The sequence below is a fragment of the Haliotis rufescens genome, unplaced genomic scaffold (genome assembly GCF_023055435.1).
Source record: "Haliotis rufescens isolate VD_foot unplaced genomic scaffold, xgHalRufe1.0.p SCAF_6, whole genome shotgun sequence".
NCBI lineage: Eukaryota > Metazoa > Mollusca > Gastropoda > Lepetellida > Haliotidae > Haliotis > Haliotis rufescens.
In genome coordinates, this window is record NW_025964334.1 from 13690162 (window position 1) to 13714763 (window position 24602).

General features: G+C 41.0%; 1 protein-coding gene across 1 annotated transcript; it reads left to right on the plus strand.

The window, feature by feature from the left end:
- Positions 1–6959: 6959 nt before the first annotated feature.
- LOC124135467 (phospholipase A and acyltransferase 4-like) lies at positions 6960–13098 on the plus strand. The gene is made up of 5 exons (XM_048386069.1): positions 6960–7150; positions 9787–9880; positions 11217–11331; positions 12110–12239; positions 12769–13098. The coding sequence occupies exons 1-4, from the start codon at positions 7139–7141 to the stop codon at positions 12207–12209; spliced, it is 321 nt and encodes a 106-aa protein (XP_048242026.1). The 5' UTR covers positions 6960–7138; the 3' UTR covers positions 12210–12239; positions 12769–13098.
- The last annotated feature ends 11504 nt before the right edge of the window (positions 13099–24602 follow it).

Below are 24602 nucleotides of genomic sequence, written 5' to 3' on the forward strand. Positions count from 1 at the left end.
CTGTCATAGCGTAGTTATGTAGTGAGTTTTCACTTTCTGACATCCACCACTCGATAATACATAGCTACTACATAAGCCTTCATAGCATTCCACTAAATAATATTTCAAAGGCTTTCGCAAGGCCCGTTAGAGTGTACAATACAGAATATCTTCGTAATTGGCATACCCGCTTGCTCCCAAACCTTTCCTTTAATAATGTGTTTTGTATGAGCCTAAAAAGTCGAAGGTGTCGAATTTGACACAGCGGCCGAGGCAGTAATACCCCCGTCAGACTTATTCGGAATCAAGGAATCAAGTAGGAATCAAGCAGAACCGACCAGAATGAAGAATTTTCAAAATTCGTGCCCCATTCGGGAATAGAATTTCAAAGCTTTGTAAGAATGCTGTTCGAATACCTAGAATGCGCTTCGAAACCCACTTCGAATGATTCTTGCTCATTCCGGGTGTATTAGCTTTCGAATGCAGCTTGAATGTAGTTGGTACCCAGTAGGAATAATTTGAATGCTGTTAGAATGCAGTCAGAACATTTAGAATGCACTTCGAAAGCCATACGATTGCTGCCCGAATACCGCCCGACGTCAGGTTGAAAGGTGCCTCGAATGCTGTACTAATTCACCTCGAATGAAGTTAGAACGCTCCCGGAATGGCCGCCAAATATGGTTTCGAACGTCCAAGAATTCGAACAGAATGCAGCTCAAATATTTAGAATGTACTTCGAATGTACTTAGAATGTAACACGAATGTCACGAGTTTATCAAGAATGCCGCGGGAATGGTCCCCGATAGGATATAAAATGCTGCCGAATCTAGCATTTTCATGTCTCAGCCCAACCATCATAGAGTATGGACCCCTGGACGATGTTGCTTTGCTCCAGATTTCTGTCCTCCAGCAAGACCTGCTTGAAAGAGATGTGGAGGAGGCCAGGAGAGGAAACAGGAGGAGAAGATCCAGAAGATATCAGACCCGACCATGGCCGCGGCCAGTGGTGGAGTCCTTGACCTTGGCTCCCTTCTTCCTTGGCGGCATGACGTTTTGTTGACCAGGTGTCTGCTGAATGCAGACTGCCGTTTCACCGGCAGCTGGCCGCGTTTTTATGCGATTCGGCAGTGTTCTGAATTAAGTCCAGGCTTATTCGAGGGCCAATCGGGACGTTCCGACTGCATTCGAGCCGCATTCAAGCGGCAATCTAAGGATTCTGACGGCATTCGAAGTGCATTACAGCTGAATTCTTTTAATATCGAAATAGATTCCGGCAGCAATCGAGATGCATTCGAGGTGCATTCCGGCTCATTCGACGCGCATTCGGGACATTCTGGCGGGATGAAGTGGCTTGGCGTTTCAATTCTCCCTATATGCGATGAGAATGTTTCGGATGCTGTTGGAATGTCGTAAGAATATTTGTAATGCAGTCAGAGTGCAGTTAGAATACTCTTCGAATGCACATTGAAAGTTTTGAGCATGAGCAAAACATTCGGACCGGTCACAGTAATGGGCCCGACTATTTGTAATTCACTCAGAATGCAGTCAGAAGTCTTAGAATGCACTTCGAATATCCGAGAATAAACAAAGAATTTTCATTCCAACGGCATTCCGGCTCATTCCGCCTCTAGTGTGACTAGGGTTTAATTTACTTGTAAATATATCATAAAGAATATTCTTTGTGTTAGGGTATCAGCTACGGTGATGATGATGAAATCTGAAAAACCTGCTTTGCTCATTTTGTACCCTAATTTTCCTATCTAAACCCTGAATCCGACCATATGCGTCTTTCTTTAATTATATCTAGTTCACATGATATATTATTCATCCAAAATATGATGAATGAAGTAAGTATGTTGTAAAAGCTAGGTAGAAATGAAACATCCCAAGTTCTTATTAAGGATACATGAACAGTTACAGAATATTTTTTCATACTCTTCATGAAGGTGTACCATTAAAATAGTTTTCAATGAAAATATAAATTATTCAAGTAGTTGGCAAACATCACATAAAGTCATAATCTCACTGCTAGTCTTTTCCAAATCCTGTTGAAATAAATAGTTTATTCAGAATTCCAAGTTTATTCTTTATGTTGAATGGCTGAGCGAAGTGGAATGTCACTCTGCACTGAATAGTTTATCTGAAATTCTAAACATTCTCTCCATACTGAATGTTCGAGTCATGTGGAGATTGTCCAACACCCCATCACTAGTCATAAGGACTAGCCTCTACGTGAATTCTGGGATAACAGTTGATCAGAATGTCTTTTAAGTAAGCAGATTGACAATATTTTGCAAGAGACGCATTTACCCAGTCGTTTCTGCTCTACAGGTAATGAACATTTTAAAATCTCCTCGACTGTGTCGCCAAATCTCCAAATGTCACGGCTTTGCAATAGGTGTAATATTGTTCTGCACGGTTAAATTCTTTGTCATCGGTATGAATGATAGTAGCCTAGTGTTAACTGAATGGAGAGAACTTGGATATAACAAAACGAACCTATCTGCTATCATTGTTGCCATGATGATACGTTCACACACAGAGGCTTTCACAACTCTACTCTCTGATAAACTCAGTTGAAAATGGAAAGACAAGCAAATATATGCAATCATTATATCTAGAAATACGTTTTAAATTCATTAGCTGCTGAAAGGGAAAAGTGTGCTGATCGGTTAGATAACCTTTGGGCATCATGTCTGTAATTAACATTAAAATGATTAGCTCTGTTTTATTAAGGTGAAGAGAGATTGGCTACACTAAACAGAGAATGGTGTTAACACATGACCACATTCCTTCACGAAAGGGTCAAATTCCATTTGATGACGATCATTCTAGTATATATCTGAAGGTATCTACCCGACTACATTCGAAATTACTTCAATGGCCTTCCTAAAGAATTCCTAGGCTAATACATTTTAACAAAGGTCGCATTCTTCACATTCTTAACATTCATGCATAATGACTCCGTCCTCATTGTGACGTCATGCATGTTTATTAGCATAACACTAGGCTCATGAATATTCATTGGGGTGGAAGGAGCTGAAGGTATTGATTTTATACTACTTCTATTCTTTTACCTATCAGTGCTAATTACCCCCGGTCTCCCGTTTGCCCATTGTCCATTGCCAATTACTAATCAGTCATTTAATATTTTAAACTATCAGCATTAACTATCAGCGCTAACTATTGTAAAGTGTTGGCTTCCATTCATTGTCTTTTGTTGATCACCTATTAGCGCCAATTATATGTTGGCTTCCCTTGTTAGTTTCCACCTTTTGTTATCTTATTACTTTTGTAGTTCTTACATGTTAAAACTTCACAATCCTAAAATTTTAACATTTTGACCAGTTATCATTATGGGCCCTTATTGTGTATTTAAACAGTAAGGTCTTCAGATAACACCCGTTTTTGTGCAGGTAAATCGATCAAAATCATGTGCACAGCCCTATAGTGGCAAAAGTGTTTTTTCACGTGCAACTGGTCACGTGGCCATAATACCGCACGTGTTTTCGGCCATACTTGTTAGCAGTCATTAACCAAAAAAGAAAAACGCAAGAAAACAAAAGTCTTTACGGCCTTTTGTCATGCCATGCCTTTCAAATGTGCAACGTGAACGTGCCATCGGCATGTTGCAGACGGGAACGTCCGTAGCTGAAGTCGCAAGGACGATAGGTTCTAGTCGACGGACTGTTTATGATTTACAGACGCGTCTACAGCAAACGGGTACCACCGCTGATCGCCCTCGGCCAGGTCGACCACGTGTGACGTCACATGCAGAGGATCGTCAGATTGTCTTACGTCACCTCCGTAACCGATTTTTGACGGCTACATCCACCAGAAATGAACTGTTAAGAGGTAGACTGAGTGCGCAAACTGTTCGAGGCCGTCTGAGAACTGCTCACCTTCAAGCACAACGGCCATACTGCGGGCCGATTCTGACGCAAGAACACAGACGTCAACGTCAATTGTGGGCACAGCGACACTTGCGATGGACTTAGAGGAATTGGAATCAAGTCGTCTTCAGTGATGAATCCCGATTTAATCTTCGATTTGCTGATGGTAGGGCGAGGGTGTGGAGGCGCCGTCATGAACGTTACGCCCAGTGTTGTGTACAGGAAGTTGACAGATTTCGAGGCGGAAGCGTCATGGTGTGGGGTGCTTTCTGTGGCAATGCACGTTCAAGGCTTCTTGTCATCCGTGGCAACCTCAACGCTGCTGCTTACCGCGACCAGGTACTGGCACCAGAACTTCTGCCTTGTATGGCAGCACATGGACCCGGTTTGATCTTCCAACACGACAATGCCAGACCCCACATAGCAATTTGGACAAGGAATTTCCTTCAGAATGCGGGAGTCAACGTCATGGACTGGCCGTCAAGGTCTCCCGACCTCAATCCTGGGATGCTCTTGGCAGAAGTCTGCGCACTCTCCAGAACCAACCAAAGAATTTGCAAGATCTTGGCACCGTTTTGCAGCAACAATGGCGTCGTCTTCCCATTCATGTGTTAATAAGCATCACAAGGTCCATGCGGAGGCGTTGTGTGGCAGTTGTTAACGCACATGGTGGCTATACACGCTACTGAACTTGTGTGCCATCAGATTCTCGTGCTTGGGACTTATGATTTAAACTGTTGATGTTATTACCGAATACCGTAGGTGCTTGGAACAAATTATGGTTACCACCGTTAATTAAAATCCTTCTTTGGACATTAATGATTAAAATTTACCTTCTCTGATACATTTGTCCGTTGTATTTCATATATGGGATTACTTTTAGAACTGTGAAGTTTTTATTTTGACTCAGTATATATGCTCTCTGCCTCATAGCATATATTCACCAGATGAAGGAGTGAGAATATACTCCGAAACGTTGTGTTCCTCATAATAAAGAAATTGACATCCATAAATTCTCTTCCTTATGTGTATCACTTCTAAATGCCTTTCAAAGACTTAATAATAATATACTCTGCACAAAAGAAACGCAAAAGTAATTTTATACGTATATTTTATACGTTGTATCAATAATCAATAGATGGTAATCGATTGTTCAAAATTGGCAAACATCGTTGTCATTGATCCAGGTTTCATATGGCACACACGAAACAGTAGATTGTCAAGGTGAAGGTCATCTGTTCTCAATATCTTGTATGGCCACCATTAGAGTCCAAAAACTGACGTCGCAACCAACGATGCAGATTCGTCAAGATAGCGCTTTGAACTGGTCGTCGATGGCGAATACCTTCAGTGCATAAACGTTCCTCACCATCTGAGCTGATATCCTACGCAATTCTGGTATTGCCGTATTTGTAGAGGTGGCCGTGGTGGTTCCTTCACGTAAGTGACGCAACCGTATGAATCTGTCCTGTTCACTAGTAATGATACGTGACCGACCGTGATTAAGATATTTCCATGTTTTCACCAAATTTCTGCCTAACCCAATTCTTCCCACCTAAATCAATCCCAATACATGCGTAAATTACCAATTCATTTTTGGTGTTAATTTTGTGTGGATGTCGGCAACACTTTGTTAGATATTAAGGATTTTACTACTTTTGCGTTTCTTTTTTGCAGAGAACACTCTTCAAAAAAAGAAACGCACAGGTTGTATGTAGTTCATTGAACCTGACTACTCAAAACATCCGGTATATACATTGGATATATGTTATTGCAAAATGTTGGTGGCCTGATATTCGACAATGTCTTAAACGGCATTGTTTTCACACTTGTTCAACAATGTCATGGAGGTGGTAGTGGCTATAAAAAGGCAAGCATAAGCCAATAATTTGTCATTCATTTGTCAACATATTTCAAGTTCGAAAATGCCGAGACTGAGCGCTGCCGATCGGAACATCGCCATAGGACGTACCCAAAGAGGAGAATCGCAGTCCTCTGTTGCACGCCAATTCAACGTCCATCACAGCACCATTTGCCGCCTTTGTGACCGATCGCACAGTTCAATTCCACTGCAGGCCGTCCGAGAACAGGCCAACCAAGAGTTACCATCCATGCACAGGATCGCTACATTCGACTGTTCCACCTACGTCATCGCAATGCCACAGCTACGGAGACTGCAGGCTGCATCCCTGGTTTGAGGAGGATATCTGTCAGGAAAATCTTCGCAAGGCTGAAATCCGACCCAGAAGACCAGTTATCGTCCCTGTTTTGCAACAGATCCATCGGCAGTGACGCTTGCGTAAGTGCCATACCTTACAGCCTTGGAATTTGAGAAATTGGAGACAAGTGTGGATTAGCGATGAACCAGGATTTCTTCTTCACCAGCGAGATGGAAGACAACGTGTTTATCGTCGTCGAAATGAGCGTTTTGCCCCACATTGCGTACGTGAATTCGACCAATTCGGTGGCGGTAGTGTCATGGTGTGTGTGTGTGGGGGGGGGGGGGGGGGGGGGGGCTCATATTTGTATCTATGATATTAAATTATATGTATCGACTTTATTAGGTACAATGAATTTACTTAAAATCTACCTGTGCGTTTCTTTTTTTGAAGCGTGTATATGTAAGCGTGACATGAGTGAGACGGCAACTTAAACGCACGCTGGAATGTCAATTTCCTTTCTTATGAAATCGTAAGTTTCTGTTTAAATGGAGTACCTGTTACGATTATCTACGAACAATACATGCTTAATTGTCTCGTTAGACTATTGTTTCGCTAGACTCTAAAGGTGTGCGTATCAGTATAACGGTAACGTGCAGATTCAAGGTTTATGGATACAATTACCATTGGTGGTCATTGTAGGTCTGCTATATTGCATTATTCATACTACAAGTGTTAAGCTACTTCACAGCTTCACAAAGTTAAACTACTTTTCTTTTACACATTCACGCAAGCCATATCTATGTCTCAGCACTCGTGTCGTATTATTTGCCTGAAGGATAAAGTAAATTGTCGTTCCTCGAGAAGACCGTATTACAGGATTGCAAATAGCTGGTCACGGTACATGCACAAGGCCTGAATAGATAGGCGTTTCTCCTTTAAACATGGATGACTCAGCAGACATTTGCGTTCCTCGGGAAAACCGTATCACGTGATTGCATGTTGTTCACGGGTACATGTACAACCGTCCTACGACCACCACCTCAGCAGTGCCCAAGTTAAAACCGGTTTCAATCTGTCTGAACAGATAGACGTTTCTCCTAAAACATGGCCGACTCAGTAAGTAACCTTATTAATTACATTTGTACTGAATGTTTAGATACACAACTTGGCTATAGTGTTAGCATAAATTACATTCTTACATTAAATGTATCTGCATCTATGGTCCTGTATCACAACGGTGTGGAATTTCCGAGGAAAGTGCATTTTCCTCAGTTATCTATGCTTGTCAAACTTTGTTGATAGCTTGTCATCGTACTACTATAGGCACGTTTTTTCATAATATACTACCGATAAAAAATAAGGGAACTATGGAAATGATAGCGAAGGTGTAATCATGATAAATGTCTTTAAAATAAATTTCGGGCGTTCTACATCCTGATGATAATAAACAGATGACATAAAAAATATGTATGAAAGACAGGATATCCACGTCCTTCGTCAATTATTTAGAAAATATGCCAACATCTTCTCCTGATGACTCTTTCATCATTTGTAAACAAAGAGCACGTTTTTGTAAATAAATCTTCAAATTTACTGATGTAACCACATAAGACAGTTTTTTGTTCTGTGTCTCAAAGTATTGTGACGTTACAAATGAGCACACCCAATTAGGGGTGGGATGCGTCTTAAAATAGATCCTCAAAGTTGCTGATGAACCACATTTGTTAGCTTAAAATTGCTTAAACATCACAATAACCTCAGTGAAAGTCATTCGTAACGTATTCTTGTTATTTTCACTAGGATGCCTTTTACTGCAAAAACTTGTGCCATGCACATAGTGGTTAAGCTTAGTGATATAACATCATACATATCTCCTTCAAGGAACTGTTTCATCCTGAAGGTCATAGCCTACATGTAAAGAAAGTTTGTTTACCGTCTCGAGAAGGATTTACTGTAGGTCAGTGAAACTTGCTACATCTCATCCTTAGCCAAACAGGATGTGATGAACATGTTGCCAGTCATTCAGCGTTTTATGGTCTTAATGTTTTGTGGGCACGGGTAGCCTGGTCGTCTAAGGCGCCGCGATTCGCTGTGCAGAGTTGTGTCTCTTGGACACGTCTAAAACCTATGATTGTGGGTTCGAATCCCTGTTCGCCCCTTTTATGTTTCTAGGTTTGTCAGCACCATACCCGTGCTCGTGGGTTTCACCAAAGTGGTAAAAGTATGAGACCTGCATCACTTCCGGCTTTCCTCCCACATAAAGTTGACACACCGCGATATAACTGGAATATTGTTAAAAGCGGCGTTAAACCGTACTCACTCTTAATGTTTGATTGGGCCAGTATTGTTTAAGATTTGATAAGGCGCACAAACATTTATTCATGAACAACGGTAGATCAATTGATTCCATTCCTCCTAAATCAACTTTGTATCAACATGCCAAAATAGCTGCATTTCAAACTGGCCACTGTTGGGTACGAAGCCTGGGGGCCGAAACAGACCTTTCTCACACCAACTGAGTGTGGATGGGTAATATCAGTAGCATATGGCTATGAGCCTTTGTGAACTACACTACCACAAGCTTCTACGTCATGCCAAGAGCTTCTGAGGTGAAGTTATAAGTCTGAGAGGGGATGAAGGGCAAGGTGTGACTGTTGTGCAACGTACACCACTTTTAATTGTCACTAGCGAACCAGCATTAGTCATGTACAAGCATATTTCAATAAATTCAAGTTTTGTTATTTAAAAATTATGTTATTTTCCATGTGACTATACAATCTTGGTATAGTTAATTTTATTTAACGATGTATTTTTTCAAGACATGGCAAAAGGGAAAGAAAAGCATATTTTTGTGTCACTTTAGATTACTGTCCTTTTTTTACCCTCTAACCACTAGACCACGGAGGCGGTCGATTAGACAGGAGGTGATGGCATTACAGTAGGTTCCTCATTATGTTAAATAGAGACAACATACGCACGAGGCTGTTGTTGGCATGCATTTCAACAAAAAAGATAATGGTATGATATTGGAAATGCATAGGTATTTTTTCTGGGGAATTCTTCAAATGGCGGTAAGGGGTATCTTTCTTTTTTTAAGTGTTTGCAAATATTCTTCTTTAATTTATAAAACTAACTTCTGTCATGTATTCTGAAATTGGTAAGTGTTGATCATCATTCAAAATGACCTATTAAATATTAAACGTCGGAGACATTTGCCATACTTTAATGAGACATGGTTCAACACGGATACAAAATATATAGATTATGGTTCATGTCTGAAAATAAAAACCCTGGGCACTGTAAATAGATTGGATGGTCAGGCTAGGTAACTTGACTGATTGCACGCCAGCGTACCCCGACGGCGTGGGACGTTATTCATAACATCAATCAAATTGTTTGTTGTTCGTCTGATCTAGATTTCGAACAATAAAGACACACTGTTGCGCCAATGGTTTTAATCAAGGAACAGATAGTAAGGTTTGGTTGGTTGGTTTGTTGTTTAACGACGCACTCAGAAATATTCAAGCTATATGACGGCGGTCTGTAAATAATCGAGTCTGGACCAGACAATCCAGTAATTAATGTCATGAACATCGATCCAAGCAATTGGGATCGATGACATGCATCAACCAAGTCAGCGAGCCTGACCACCCGATCATGATGTCAGATAGTAAGGCATTGAAGCACCAAGGTTGGTTTGTTCATGTTCCTGGTGCATCTAGTTCATATTTAACTGATCCTTTGTCTTGCAGGTTGTTTGTCGTGATTCAAATCAAAATGATATCGAGCCAGGTGACATCTTGCAGTTCCAAAGAAAAGGCTTTTTCCATTATGCTGTATACATAGGTACGTAGTTCCTTCCACTTTCTTTAATTGTGCACATGTACCTGTAGCGCCTGACAGTCTGGACAAACTGCCTGCAGCTCTGCACGAGGAGTGGCTCTAGAACCTGAGGGGGTACATCAAGACCCTCTTCCAGAGGCCTCTTCTTTTGTTGGTTAAAGGAAACCGCACCTAATAAACCATCATTAACCTTATATTAAACATCGTATCAGACAGTTAATGCTGGCTGGCAGGAAGGCTTGGTGGATTGTGGTCTATATCTCATATTGATCGATATACATGGGTGGTTATTGTTCCCTAATTATCAGAATTGCTTTTAATCCTCAATCTGTTATACACTGTAATATTTTACTCTTATGTTAACAGTATTTAAAAAAAAAAAATACGTAATGTTTGGTGTCTTGCCTATCCCCTCCTCCCGGCCCACTCCCCTCCTCGGGAAAATAACAAATCTATTATAGGCTTCTCACTCATTTAAAAATGGATTTGGATTACATGGTTCATACTCAATACCAAAACTAACACCATACCTATAAAATAGTGTTCGCTCTATATTTTAATAATGGAATGGGTGCACAAAGAGATAAAGCTGAGCTCGCCTTTGGGGGATATCTCTATGCATCAGAAAACGTTAATGGGGGAAGTAGAATCGTGTGAATGTGAAACAAGAAAACAAAGTTAATGTTAAAGTGGAAGGACATGAAGGTCGTTTTCATGACTATGCACCCGACAGTAGACTGACAGATGTGTCTAAGGTCAGAAATAGCATTAGCGTAAGGCAATGAACACGCGTGAAACGCCTTGAGATTTTTGACGCAGAGAGCGTGTTACCCCACTTGATGAAACCTCTGCCTCACAGCTACAACCCCACCCACCGCTCATAACACTCCGACGAGGTACAAAGAGTCTGCACAGGTGCCCTACAACATCCCCAGAACCTCAGCTGACATGATAATCCCAGAGGAGGTGACACGGACCTTACAAGGAGAAGAGTTCCTGTTCCATAACAGCGGCGTTGACCCATAATGTTCTCTCCATGATGAAGAGAATATGCTGATGTGAACCAATTTCGTTCGCATATTCAATATTTAGTCATTTGTTATAGATGTAAGAGTTGGGCTTTGGACAGTATTCCAGTCATATCACGGCGTGTCACCCTGATGTGGGAGGAAAAGCCCAAGTGATGGAGATTACAAACGTTTACCACACTGGTCAAACCCACGTGCACGGCTTTTACAAAACATATTTGGAAAAGAACTCTAAAGTGCGCTTTCGCTTAGCAGGTTTCCAATTTCATTTGTATCAAGGGAGTAGTAAAAGACGTTTTCGATAACCTCAGGTGATGGAATGGTAGTACACCAGACAAAGGATCAAGGAGTTCTTAAACAAAGTCTCGGCGATGTGATTCAGCAGTGCAGTTTCTACATCGATAACAGCTTGGATTTGGAAATAAGGTAGGAACCTTTTCTCCAGTACTAATGCTAAATCAGATGAGTTAGAAAGTCGTCACATAATACGTACTGAAATGTAAAACGTTAAGTGATTTGACCGTACGGATTGGCGTTGTAATTACTAAAATTGATTGCACAAACATGAAGCCTATTCGAACACAAAAATGCATACTAGAAATTGGTCCTCAATTTTAGTGATTGGGTGAAATATAATGCCCATTAACCGTTACGCAATAGGGAATTAAACCAAAGTCGTCCGAGCTAATGATTTAGCCACTGGGCTTTGGCAGCACTAGCTCCACCCCACAGTAGTGATGGAAACAAATTCCCTTATCCTTCTGTACAGCAATGTCTAAACACAAGATGGATTAGAACCGAAACAGGACACCTTTTCCTCAAGGCCCCCGCAAATTTCCAAACAGAACCATGTATCACATGAACCAGCTGATGTCACCAGTATATTTGTGTATTCCTCTTAAATTCTTTCAATGTTTTCTAACGCAGCCTACATGTAGCTACACGCCTTTAGCAAGCCTGATATTAGGTTAAAAGCACTTCCGATTTTGTGACATTACTTCCGCATTTAGGGAAATCTCTTGTTCAACTTTTAGACAGAACTGGACATGCCTCTAGCTACCCTAATAACGAAGTTATAAGCACTTCCGTCAGTCTATTCACACTCAGGATAGTAAGTGACCAGGTTAAATTAACTTGGCAGAATTAGACAAAGCAAAGATAAAACACCAGAAAAATTGCGATAATGATATTCTTTTGTTTTCAGTCCTAAAACTAGGAAACAGATTGTGAAGGATGCACTCAGCCGAGTGGGGAGAAAAGGATATGATATCTTGACAAGTAACTGCGAACATTTTGCAACCTAGTGTAGAAATGGGCAAGCAAGATGCAAACAGGCGAGTGGTGTGACGTTGTTACATCAGTTAACTTCTTGAGGTATTAAGAATACAGAAGTCAGACTACAGGAGCCAACAGTTTCATATTTAACAGCATGTCAATAAGTTAAACTTTGTTTCCTTAGTATAACTAACAAGTTGTCATCATAATTGAACACATACACTACACGGCGCCTATTTTTCTCTACGGCTCATTGATTGTGTGTTGTCTAGTATGCCGCACTCAGCAATAGCCCATCTCGGAGGCCTGTAAGTAATAATGTTGGGCTGGGATGTTATCGAAATAGTAAATTGTGCCCTAAAATTATTGATCAAAATAATTATGCTTCAGACTGTTGGAAAACAGGAAAATTGCATGCCCCAACAATTTCATTATTGCAACGTGATTTTAAAAACAAAACAAAATTAGACTCAAAGCTTTTAATAAAAAGTATCTGGTTCTTTAGCTGAAACCGAAAAATGCCTAACACTGACAGAAAATCCCTTATTCACGTGTTAATAAGTGTTTTGTGTCTTTTGTTGTGTACAGATTGGTGAAAAGATCAAGCAGGGCGTGACAAGTGTCAGCAATGCTGGTCCAGGCTCTGTGTCATCATCTTCATCCAAAGGAAGCAACGCTGCGGCCGCTGACGTGTTCTGCATGGGCTGTACATCTGTTTCAAAAGCCAAACAGCAATGACATGTCTCTACAGCTAAAAGTATTGTTCGTAGTAGCTTTGATCAATGTTATGTAAACACTCGCTCAATATTATAATGGTACTTAATTGTTGTTTTGGCATTTGACATTCGTGTTCCTAATTAACTTCTCATACCTGATGTCTCCTCTCGTGCCTGGAAATAAACAAGGTGTACAATGCAACATTGGTTTGCGCAATAATTTTGAAATATATGAACTACTGATACAATATCAAGACCTTCACGTTACATTACATATTGAAGTTCAATGTATGAGATACGCCACTTTGAACAGTATTTCAGTTACATAACGGCCTAAGAACATGATGAGAGGGAAACTTAAGCCTGGCGTGAAGCATGTCTTAGAAGAGGGGGTATGTTTTTTGATTAACGCCGCACTCGGCAATATTCAAGGTATATGACGGCGGTCTGTAAATAATCAAGTCTGGACCAGACAATCCAGTGATTTACATCATGAGCATCGATCCATGCAATTCGGAAACGATGACATGTATCCACCAAGTCAACGAGCCTGACCACCCGATCCCGTTAGTTGCCTTTTACGGAAAGCATTGGTTGCTGAAGACCTATTTTGCCCCGCATCTTCACGGGTTTCAAGGGGTATGAAAAACAGGAGAGTTTACAAGAACATTTGGCTTTCTTATAGCCGTTAAACGATTCATTTTTTTATATTTAACACTGACAGTGTATTTGTGACCATTTTTTGTTTTATTTTGTTTATCCACGCACTCAGAATATACTCCAGCTATTTGCCGGCGGTCTGTAAGTAATCGAGTCTGGATCAGAAAATCCAGTGACTGACATGAGCATTGATCTACACAATTTGGATACGATGAAATGCATGCAAATCAGCGAGCCTGACCACCTGATCATGTTAGTTGACTCTTATGACAAACATAGTCGCCTCATCCGGCGTTAAGAAATAAGGCATTCAGACTCAGGTTGAATAAACCCAGCAAAAGAAAATTTTCCAGAACCACAAGTCATTGTACGATACCGATTATAATTATAAGCATGAGACCCGTGAAGATTCCGGGGTAGAATAGGAGCAACCCATACTTGCCGTAAAAGGCGACTATGCTTGTCGTAAAAGGCGACTAACGGGATCGGGTGGTCAGGCTCGTTGCTTTGGTTGATGCATGTCATCGGTCCCAATTGCGTAGATCGATGCTCATGATGTCAATCACTGGATTGTCTGGTGCAGACTCGAATATTTACAGACCGCCGTCATATAGCTGGAACATTGCTGAGTGCGGCGTTAAACAACAAACCAACCAATATAAGCATGTGTTTATGAAATTCTATCACATAATGATGATAACAGGTGTTCGCAGAATGGTGAGCGTATCCTGCTCCATCAGTGCCAATCGTCACAAACACATGCAAAACCAAACCTGAAAAGGCACGGGAACATGTGGTACAAGTCAAAATAGTGAATTGCATCGGGCATCATTTTTGTCACTGGTGCGTTAAATATTGAAATGTCCCCCACATGTCTTATCCTTGATAACCAAACAACAAACAACTTTTGAGAAAGAGTTGCATGACGCTCTTTGATGTGAAGCCCATTTCCTGTGTCCCCCGCCGTGATTGCTGGAATACTGCTAAAAGCGGCGTAAAATCAAACTCACTCACTGAAATCTTCGTAGACAGAGCATGCATTGTGTAATGTAGACGTCAAAGTGAGTGAGTGAGTTGGGTTTAACGCCGCTTTTAACAGTAGTTCAGTGATATGGCGGCGTGTCAGCTTAAGGTTGGAGGAAAGTGATGCAGGTCTCAGACGTTTACCACTTCGGTGAAACCCACGAACACGGATATGGTGCTGACAAACCTAGAAACATAATCTGGGCGAACCGGGATTCAAACCCACAATCATAGGTTTCTGGCGTGCCCAAGGGGCGCAACTCTGCACAGCGAATCACGGCGCCTTTGACAACTGGGCCACCCGTGCCCCCTGTAGACTGGGGCTGCTGGAATATTACTCGACATTGGCGAGTTTGCTTTTGGGAAGTTGAAGCCATTCCTCTTGTCACACTGTTATATAGATAGCATTTGTCGCTCTAAATGTTTATGCATAGATCTAGATCACAGGATACGATGACATGCATCAATCACCCGATAGTCGCCTTTAAGAGCAAGCCTAAGTTGCTGAAAACCTATTCTACCCCGGATCTTCACGGGTTGTCCAGTATTTCACATCTTGTTTTGTCAGTAAACTTCAGATAACATGTGCTTTCTTTTTGGAACATTTGTCCTGAACCTCTGAAAATAGAGTGAGTGAGTGAGTTAATATGTAACGTCACATCGGCAGTATTTCAGCCATATCGTGACGAGAACTGACAAATAATACATAGATTTGAATGGAATAAATATCTGTCAGCGAAGGACAGTAAAAATAACTAGAGTATCAAAGTTTCGATTTTAAAACTAGTTGAGAACATTAAAAAGAATACATTTTCAATCAACAAAACAATATATAAATGGGCTATAGATCACCAGCAACCAAAGTTAGGCCACCTTACTGGGGACCGTGGGGACTTACAATGCTTCTGCTACCTGCATGATTTACACCCTCCCTTCCGCTGCTGGTGATGATATGCAATTTAGCCAACGGTTAAACTAAACAAATATAGTACGTTTAAAATACTGTGTCCTTTCCTTTCATCCAGTTTCAATGCAAAGTGACAAGGAATTTTAAATATACAAATCTGACCAGCTGGACGCTTCTCAATACGACCCTTGCACGTTAGTATTATTTTTTTTATGCCAGTTAAAAGAATTGTGCCTGGTTTGATTTCGAGGGCCATTGAACATAGCCAACTTAACCGGAATATTGTAGCACACAAGGATTAAATTTCTTTTGTGTCTTGAGTAAACAAAGCAAGTGCGCATGTGAGCGATGTTTTTGGTTTCGGACTATGAAAAATTGGACAGTGTATTTCGTGTTCACCATAACATGTTTGAAAGTCCCTAGCCGAAAATTCAATATACTGATCTTTCGACTCTGAAACAGCAAGATAATCCGGTAAATTCATAACCTGAGTGACATGCGTACTTGATTGATTAAGTGGTGAGCCAAAAGAATATATTCGATATACATCAAGGAGAGTCTGGATGGGAACAATAAGCGAAATTAAAATTGAATTTGAATTCCGAGAACAGTGAGTTCCCGATAATGAAAACCTGGATCCTTGTGTGCAACATGAAACAACGGGTATTCTGCATTGAGACGTTTTTGAATCATTTGTAATGCCATCTTTACTTCCGAAACTGCGAGTAAAGATGGACTCAATAGTTGATGAACTTCCTGTTGAATGCCCAAATACATTTCATCAATTTCTTGTCTAATTGTAGTTAGGAACGTGAGGCGATCTAACAAGATTTTCATCATAAGAAAAATAAATCTTTCCAAATCTTGTATTTGTGCAGTGACTAGTTTGATATCGTTATGGTTTGTTGCAATACCCGCGAGAGCGGATGAAGTGCGTTTATTTGTTTTAGTCACAAATGACGACGTCTGACGAACTTGAAAAGCGATTGAAAAGCACGTGAAGTATTAGCAGCATGCAACAACAATTGTTTAGCATACTGCGCCAGTCGTTCAACCTCATCGATTGTAGCAGTACCAAACAGCAAACGACTCATTAAACCAATAAACGGAAGTATCGCTCGTTTCGTGTTGGAATCCTGGTGGAAAATGCTATTATGGGGACTTAAAATTTCAATGTCTTTATGGACATGTGTCCAATACGGGAGCAACTCTCGTTCGGCCTGCTCTACATATCTATCCACCGCCGAAACGGTATAACAAGCCAAAGTATGAGTTGTACAAAAGTCTCGATATTTTGATCTATTGCCCAAACTCATCTAAATCAGGCAATTTATATTGAAAAATATGAATCCATTTGTTTTGAGAAATGTCGAATCATGACATATGTACGAAGACAACTACCCGTGGATGTCGGAGTCGGAATTAACCCGACTCTGGATGCTAACAAGCGCATTGAAAATGAATAAGACACATACTGGTCGGAGGAGGCCTCTTGATTCTAAAATTCAAAGAAATAGGTACATAAACATAAATATTAACTTCAAATAAAATATCATGTATCACTCATGTTTCGTAAGAAAGGTTTTCATGTATTGTGAACCCTAGTAACTTAATAAGTCTCAAAGCCCACATCACAAAATCTCCGTACAGTTTAAGTGTTTCTCTCTCTAAAAGCAAGCACAGTTTGCCAAATGGTCTGTCCCAAACCTATGTTTTGAGCTTTCACCTTAACACGTCATACAGCACCCTTTTTGTCAGACATAAACCTTTCAGCTTTGCCCATTGACAGGTGCAGTATCGCCCCTATGAGCACACTGCCACTTCAAATTTTGTCTTAGCTTCACTCAACTTCTGTCGCTCCTGTGACCATCTCTTCCAAAACAAATCCGCCAAATACTGCACTTGACGCCACCTCCGTCTAGGATAATGACCATCCATATCAAACATATCTGGTGGCAAAATTGGTTTTCTTTTCAAGAGAAACAAGTGATTTGGAGTGAGTGCTTCCAAGTCATTTGGGGCACTTAATGCCCTGGATTGATAAATGGTTATTGACAATAGCCCCTTCCTCTCACAACATTGTTCACAATGTTTCGTCATCTGACGTTGGTTCTCGTACCGTACGTTTGTCACAGTTTTGATTTGTTGAACCAGCAGGAGGATTGAATGTTCATTTTGAAACATCTCTTGATGAATCTGACGTTTGTTCCAGCTCTCTAACTCCTCTCTGAGCTCACGTTCATTTCCTACAAACTTGGTGCCAGAATCCAATCAGATGACTTTCACTTGCCAGCTTTTTGCGATGAAACGGTGCAATGCATTAATGCAAGAGTCTGTGTCTAAACTATACAGCATTTCTAGGTGCACAGCACACGTTGTAAGGCACGTGATCATAACTCCAAGCCCTTTCTCATGCTTTCGCCCACGTTTTACATCAAATGGATCAAAGTAATCCACTCTGACAGAGGATGAAAAGAGGTTCACCAGGATTCACACGTTGAGCAGGCAAGTCTGCCATGATATGATTACCTGCCACACCAGGATTGCGTCGGCAGGTCACGCATCTGTGCATTTCTTGCCTCACTGCTGCACTGGCATTGGTAATCCAATATTTCTCATACAGTTTTGAAAGTTTCTGCCTTGAATGCCAACATTCAAGATAAACATGACGAATTGTCAGTTCCGAGACATGAGATTCCTTTGGTAGAACCAGTGGGTGTATGGAGCGTTCAGGCATGTTGGCCCTCCAGCTCACCTCAGGACGTTTCCTACGAACGGCACATTCTGCTCGAGGTCGTCCCTACACCAGCACTCGGAATACCAAGCTTGACTAACACCGTAGTAACAGTGTAATGATAGCACATATATATTAATGAACAACAATGGAAATACAATGACGTTGCTCTGAACATGGGACTTCTGGGGGTGACGAACCGACACGACTCAGGGGATGAACAATTAAGGCAATAAATGTCATACTATAAATAACAGTAATTAACGGGAAGTGATAAAGTAGCCAAGGTTGGCTGTCAATCAATATACAATGAAATGTTGGTGAGGATTAACAACGGGGATTAGGGCCTAAAACTTAATGACAATTAAGTTATGGAGACATGGCTACAGGGTAATTTGCCTTAGGAATCAAATGTACTTCAGACAATGGTAGTCGTTAATCAGTAGCTATGACAAAAGCATATGACATGTTGACCAGCACTTGTAAAATGTATCCATATTTCTGGTCATAACAGCTACACATGTTGTTACATAACAGTATTCTGACAGTTTAAGTTGAATATTTAGGAAAGTTGGCAGTCATTGCTGTTTATTTCGTAAAGAGTTTATTAACTAAAATAGCTATTATATTTAAAGGGTCATTATTTCTTTGCTGGAAACCAAGAAGTTTAAGATTCTCAATTCTGTTTTCTCCAGAAGACATCTTCCAAGTATTTCCAAAGTGGACAAATGTTTCTACATTCCTAAAGCCACATGTGATATAGTTTCAAATTCTAATTTACAAAAGTCACATGTTTCATTATTGACAAAATCCATTGTTTAACAACTTGTTAGTACGTAGGATGTTGTGTAAGATTTTGTATTGAAACTACTGTACTGGAGGGAGCCTTGTACATCGAAATGGGATCATGTTGTACTTTTTCATTTATCATTGGGGAAATGTGTCTGCAGTTCATGTTCCCATTTTCTAATATGTTGATTTTTGTGGCAGAGTTTCTCGATTTATGTTGTGTAAATATAACGTGACCCTTATCGTCTGTTGGTAGATAGAACTAAATTGGGTGGAAGTGGAGGAGAAGTCAATCTCCTGTCATTCTTAAGTTTTCACACAGATTGGAAATATATATCAATAGATAACTTATAAATCCTAAGAATTAGAGAAAATTGTTATTGACATCATAAATCTCAGAAAATGACCATTTCTTATCTTTAATCAATACAAGACAATTAACTTTATAGTCCTAGCTACATGTACAGCAGTATATTATAGATCCTTCCTTGCACAATGTGGAAAGGTGTTCGCTCAGTCATGGTATGTGACTCATCTGAACACATAACGTGACCTGCGACAATTACCCCAGTTTCGACGTTGTTGTCCACTATTGATGTCTGTTGGCAATATGTCCATTTGTAAGGGCGACACGTGACCGTCTAGCATGGAGATGAGCTGTAATAACCCGCAATTTGATGAGCCACACATACACACCCACACTCTCTCTCTCAATCTCTCTCACACACACACACGCACACGCACATGCACACACATACTAACTCAAACACTAAATGGATCGGGGGTCAGGCTTTGTGACTTGGTTGAGTTGCAAATATAATTGATACTCCATTACAACAGTGTTTAGATTGCCATTCTATGCCACAGTGTGACAGAGGGCCAACATATCCTGACGCCATGTATCGTTTGATATCAATCTCTGGATTGTCTGGCCCTTACACGATTATTTACAGGCCGCCGTCATGTAGCTGGAATATTGCTGAGTGCAGAGTCACGCAACTATGTTGAACTGTTTTTATTGTCCTTAGTTAGCTAATGTAATATAATATATTACCTCTTCAGGAATTGTGACATCTCATTTTTAATCAGAACTTGATACACTGTGTGTGGCGAATATTGATAACTATGTTGATCTAGATTTGTCAGCACCATGTCTGTGCTTGAGCGTTTGACCAAAGTGGTAAACCTCCAAGACCTGAATCCCTTCGGGCTTTACTCCTGCATTATACTGACACTAAAATACTGTTCAAAGTGGCGTTAAAACGAAACTCACTCATCCACTATTTGACAATATTTGTTTTGATGACTTTCTGAACACAATGATGTTGTTTCTCCCCTTTCTAATTAAATGTGTCACAGCCAACAATATGTGTTCTCAGATTGGGAGTGGTGGGAGTGGTTGTGGCGGGGGTAGAGGGGTTGGGTGGGTGGGTGTGACTCTAGTTAGTTGACAAGGGATATAAATCCAGAAACTCAGGTAAGAGAGGTTGGACTGAAAAGGCTGTAGCGAAGAAGCAATGCTTCTTTCGGGAAGCTGAGGGGTCGAGATCATTGATATGTTTATTCATGTTCTACTATTACGACATGATCACGCTGATAGTGATGGTATGGTATGGTGTCACCCTCTGTGTTAGCCTCAGATATCAGGTCAACAATGATGTATGTGCACGTAAACTGAAGAGCAAAATAAACACTACCTCTGTCGAGTACTTCTGGGCGGCTTGGAGGCGGACACTTAAATTTCCGCATTGCACATTTTAAACTGCTACCAACAGATAGTGTTAGTGGGAGTGTTAGATTTCCCGAGTGCAAATAACGTCATTCAGGGTGTAGAATGTCATTTTTATCAACCCAAACATATCTGACAAACTTTGTCACGTTTCGTTTATAAGAAACCTTAAACTGAACTGGCCGATGGGTGTCCTTTTTGTTAAAACTTCGCGTGTCAAGCCGAAAATCTGGGGTCGATTTTCCCAATGAGTACCCCATGTTTATCTGCCATATCGTAGCTACGAACCGATTCGCTAGCTTTTAGGTTCCGACATCCACTACTCGATACTACATAGCTACCATACACGCCTTCGCATTGTAGGCAACAATTTTTCAAAGGCTTTCGCAAGGTCCGTTCGAGTGCACAATACAGAATATCGTCGAATTTGTCATACCCACTTGTTCCCAAACATTTCCTTTTGTAATGTGTTTTTGTTGGAGTCTAATAAATACGAAGGTTTCGAATTTGACACAGCGGCCGAGGCAGTAAAGTTCTTATCAGTATATCGCAAAAATTTTATCTTGTGTATGAGTCAGCTGAGACTGGTAAACATGCGGCTTAATATGCCACTTGTGAGTGTTGTGTTTATGGTCTGGTTGCTATTATGCGCCTTTTCATGTAACCCATCCCCTAACCCTAGACCTACCCAGTCCTTTTGAGTAAGTGAGCGCATGTCATGATGGTGTGTTTCGGCGCCAGGCTCTCACGTGATTGTGTTTTTGCGATATTTCCATGTTTTCACTCAATAAATGCAGTACCTCATTCTTCCATTCTTTCTACGCAAATCAATTCAAATCCATGCAGAAATAACCAATTCATTTTTGGTATTCATTTTGCATGTAACGGTATGCATATCGGTATTACGGTAACAGGTACAGTTTCAAGGTTTATGGATACAACTCTATTGCCTGTGGTAAATTACATTGAGATTGCGTGACACCATTGCCATTATTTAGACTTAAGTGTTCGTTTCCGGGGAACACTGTATCACGTGATTGCTTATAACTTTACACAGCTACATGCACAACAGTCCTACGTACAACCCCTTTATCAGTGCACAAGGAAAAACCTGTTTCAATCTGTCTGAACAGATAGGCGTTTCTCCTAAAACATGGCCGACACAGTAAGTATCCTTATTAATTACATGTGTACTTAATGTTTAGAAAGCATAATTTGTTTAATAAACTAATTTGTATAGCATAAATTACATTTGTTCTTTAAATGTATCTGCATCTATGGTCCTGTGTTTAACTTTGTCTCAATACACGGGGTGGGATTTCGGGGGAGAGTGTACTTTCCCCAGTGCTTTGTTGATACCTTGTCCAAATAAAGGGAAGTATGTAAATGATAGTGAAGGTGTAATCACGATAAATGTCTTTCAAATTAATTTCGGGTGAGTAGATCAATATATCTGGTGTTTACACAATATGGGGCGATAAGTGCACGACACCTTGATGGCATACTGTTGATTAACTTGCGTATGTTTGGCCCGCCATTCCACCTGAAGAGCTACCCGTTGGGCCACGTTGGCGGGTGCGGGGTCCCTGGTGTACACTCTCCGCCCGAGAACACCCTATGCACAGGTGCTGCATTTCAGGGGACTTAGCCGGCCAGTCCAATGTCAGTTTGCCGTCTCTTCGGAGATAATCGGTGACGACCCGGGCACAATGTGCTCTGACAATGACATCTTGCAGTTCAAAATGTCTGCGGTAATGCCAGCGAATAGAACAACGACAGGTCGCAAAATTCCGTCAGCATATTGCTGGCCAGTCAAATGTCCACCCACAAAAACCAAATCAGTTCGTCTGTCATGTGTGGTACCGCCTTAAACCATCTTACTAAAGGCCCCATACCGATCATGGTCAAGAATTGTTGCCCCCTCAGATACGTCGAGAACGACTCTTTCTGCCCTGAAAACCTTGATTCGTCTGTAAACACGGTATAACGCTCGTTGTGGCGCACAGACTGTCCATGGTATTGCCCAGCCCACCTTCATCTTTGCCGCCTATGGTGAGCTGTTAGGGTCACACCCTTCACAGGGCGCCTTGCTTTCAGACGGGCTGCATAGATCCAGGTAGATGTTGAAATATGCCTCCCTGTCATTGTACGGAATTCTCTAACAGGTGCTGATTTGAATCTGTTGGGTAGAGCAATTATTGTAATGAGACGATCTTGTCGTGTCGTTCGTGTCGTTTTTTAGACCTGCCGCGACCAGGTCTCATTGCTACCCAAGTTTGACGGTACGGTCCCGCAGTCGAGAAATTGCCCTTTTTGATTTACCAAGCATTCGGGAAATTTGCGATATTGACGCTTCTGTGTCCTCGTGCATCACGTGATGTGCATACATGATGTAAAATTTAATTGTGATTAGATGTTGCGTAAAGATTCACCGCCACAGTGTTGCAAATGTACAGCTCAACGATAGCTACATTCAAATAATTAGTTCTCATTTTTTTGGCCGGTAGTATATATATTTTCTTATATTTCCATTAAGAATCATGCAATTCCATTGGTTTCCCATGCCCATAAGTTCGTCCGTGAATATAGATTGGTTGTTAAGGAGTCGGTAAGATTGTGTGGATATAACTGGTTGTGTGGTATGGACTCCGAAGCCTGTGTGGTTGGAGATCGGGTCTGAAGATCCGTCAGTGTATATGTGACACCAATTTGGCCAATTTTCGTGTAAGTATGCATGTGTGGTGGTTTTAGCTATGTTTGGGTCGGTTTGTTTATTTATTTGGTTAGCTAGCGTTGTGTCTATTTTGGGTATTTTGAGTTTAGGGGTGAAGATATTTGATTTTTTGCAGTTTTGTTTAAGATTTTGAGTTTGGTGTTCATTGAGGTAGTTAGTTATTCTTTGGGATATTGGGGTGAGTAAGGGGTGTTTGCGAGCTAGAGCTTGGTTTCTTGGGCTAATGTTTTGGTTAATTAAGTTTTGGATGAGAGGGTTTGTTTGGGACGCGGCCCAGAAATTAAGGCTTGGATGTTCCATACGTAGATTTATTGGCATTTCCTCTGTAAGGGCCTGAAGTTAGGTGTTGGAGGTGCCATGTTGGGCGCGTGTAATTAGTTTAAGGGCTTGGTATTGTATTGAGTCAAGTTTTTTAGATAGAGAGTTGTTTAGGGTATTGTATATGGCGCAGCCGTAGTCTAGTGTTGATCTAATTAGTGCTGTATAGAGTGAGAGGAGGGTATCTTTGGAGGCTCCCCAGTTAGAGCCGATGAGACATCTTAGTGTGTTAAGGTCTTTGCTGCATCTAGTTTTTAGGTTTAGGACGTGAGCCTCCCAGGTGGAGGATTAGCAGGTAGGCAGGTTTCATGTTTTTATGTTTGAATACTACTCCTGTTGTTTTATCTGAGTTAAGGGAGCAGCCCCATTTGTCTGCCCATTGTTGTATTTTATTTAGAGATTTTTGGATTAAGTTTTCTGCCATTTTAATGATTTTAGTGCGGATCCATAGGGCTCCGTCATCCGCGAATTTTGAAGTGTTTAGTTTAGGGGATAAGCCCTCGAATAGATCGTTAATTATTATATTGAAGAGGGTTGGGCTGAGGATGCTGCCCTGGGGAGTGCCATTTTCTAGGGGACACTGGTCCGATAGCGTATAGTCTATACCCACGGTTATTTTGCGATTGTTTAGGATATCTTGGATGAAGTTTATTATGTGGCCTTTTAGTCCTATTTTTTTTAGTTTTTGTATTAGCCCGTGGTGCCATACCATATCGAAAGCTTTAGAGAAGTCGAGGAATATGCCTATGGTGTATTGCTTGTTTAGCTGTCCTGTTTTTATATCCTGTTCTAGTCCGGCGAGGTTATCGAGA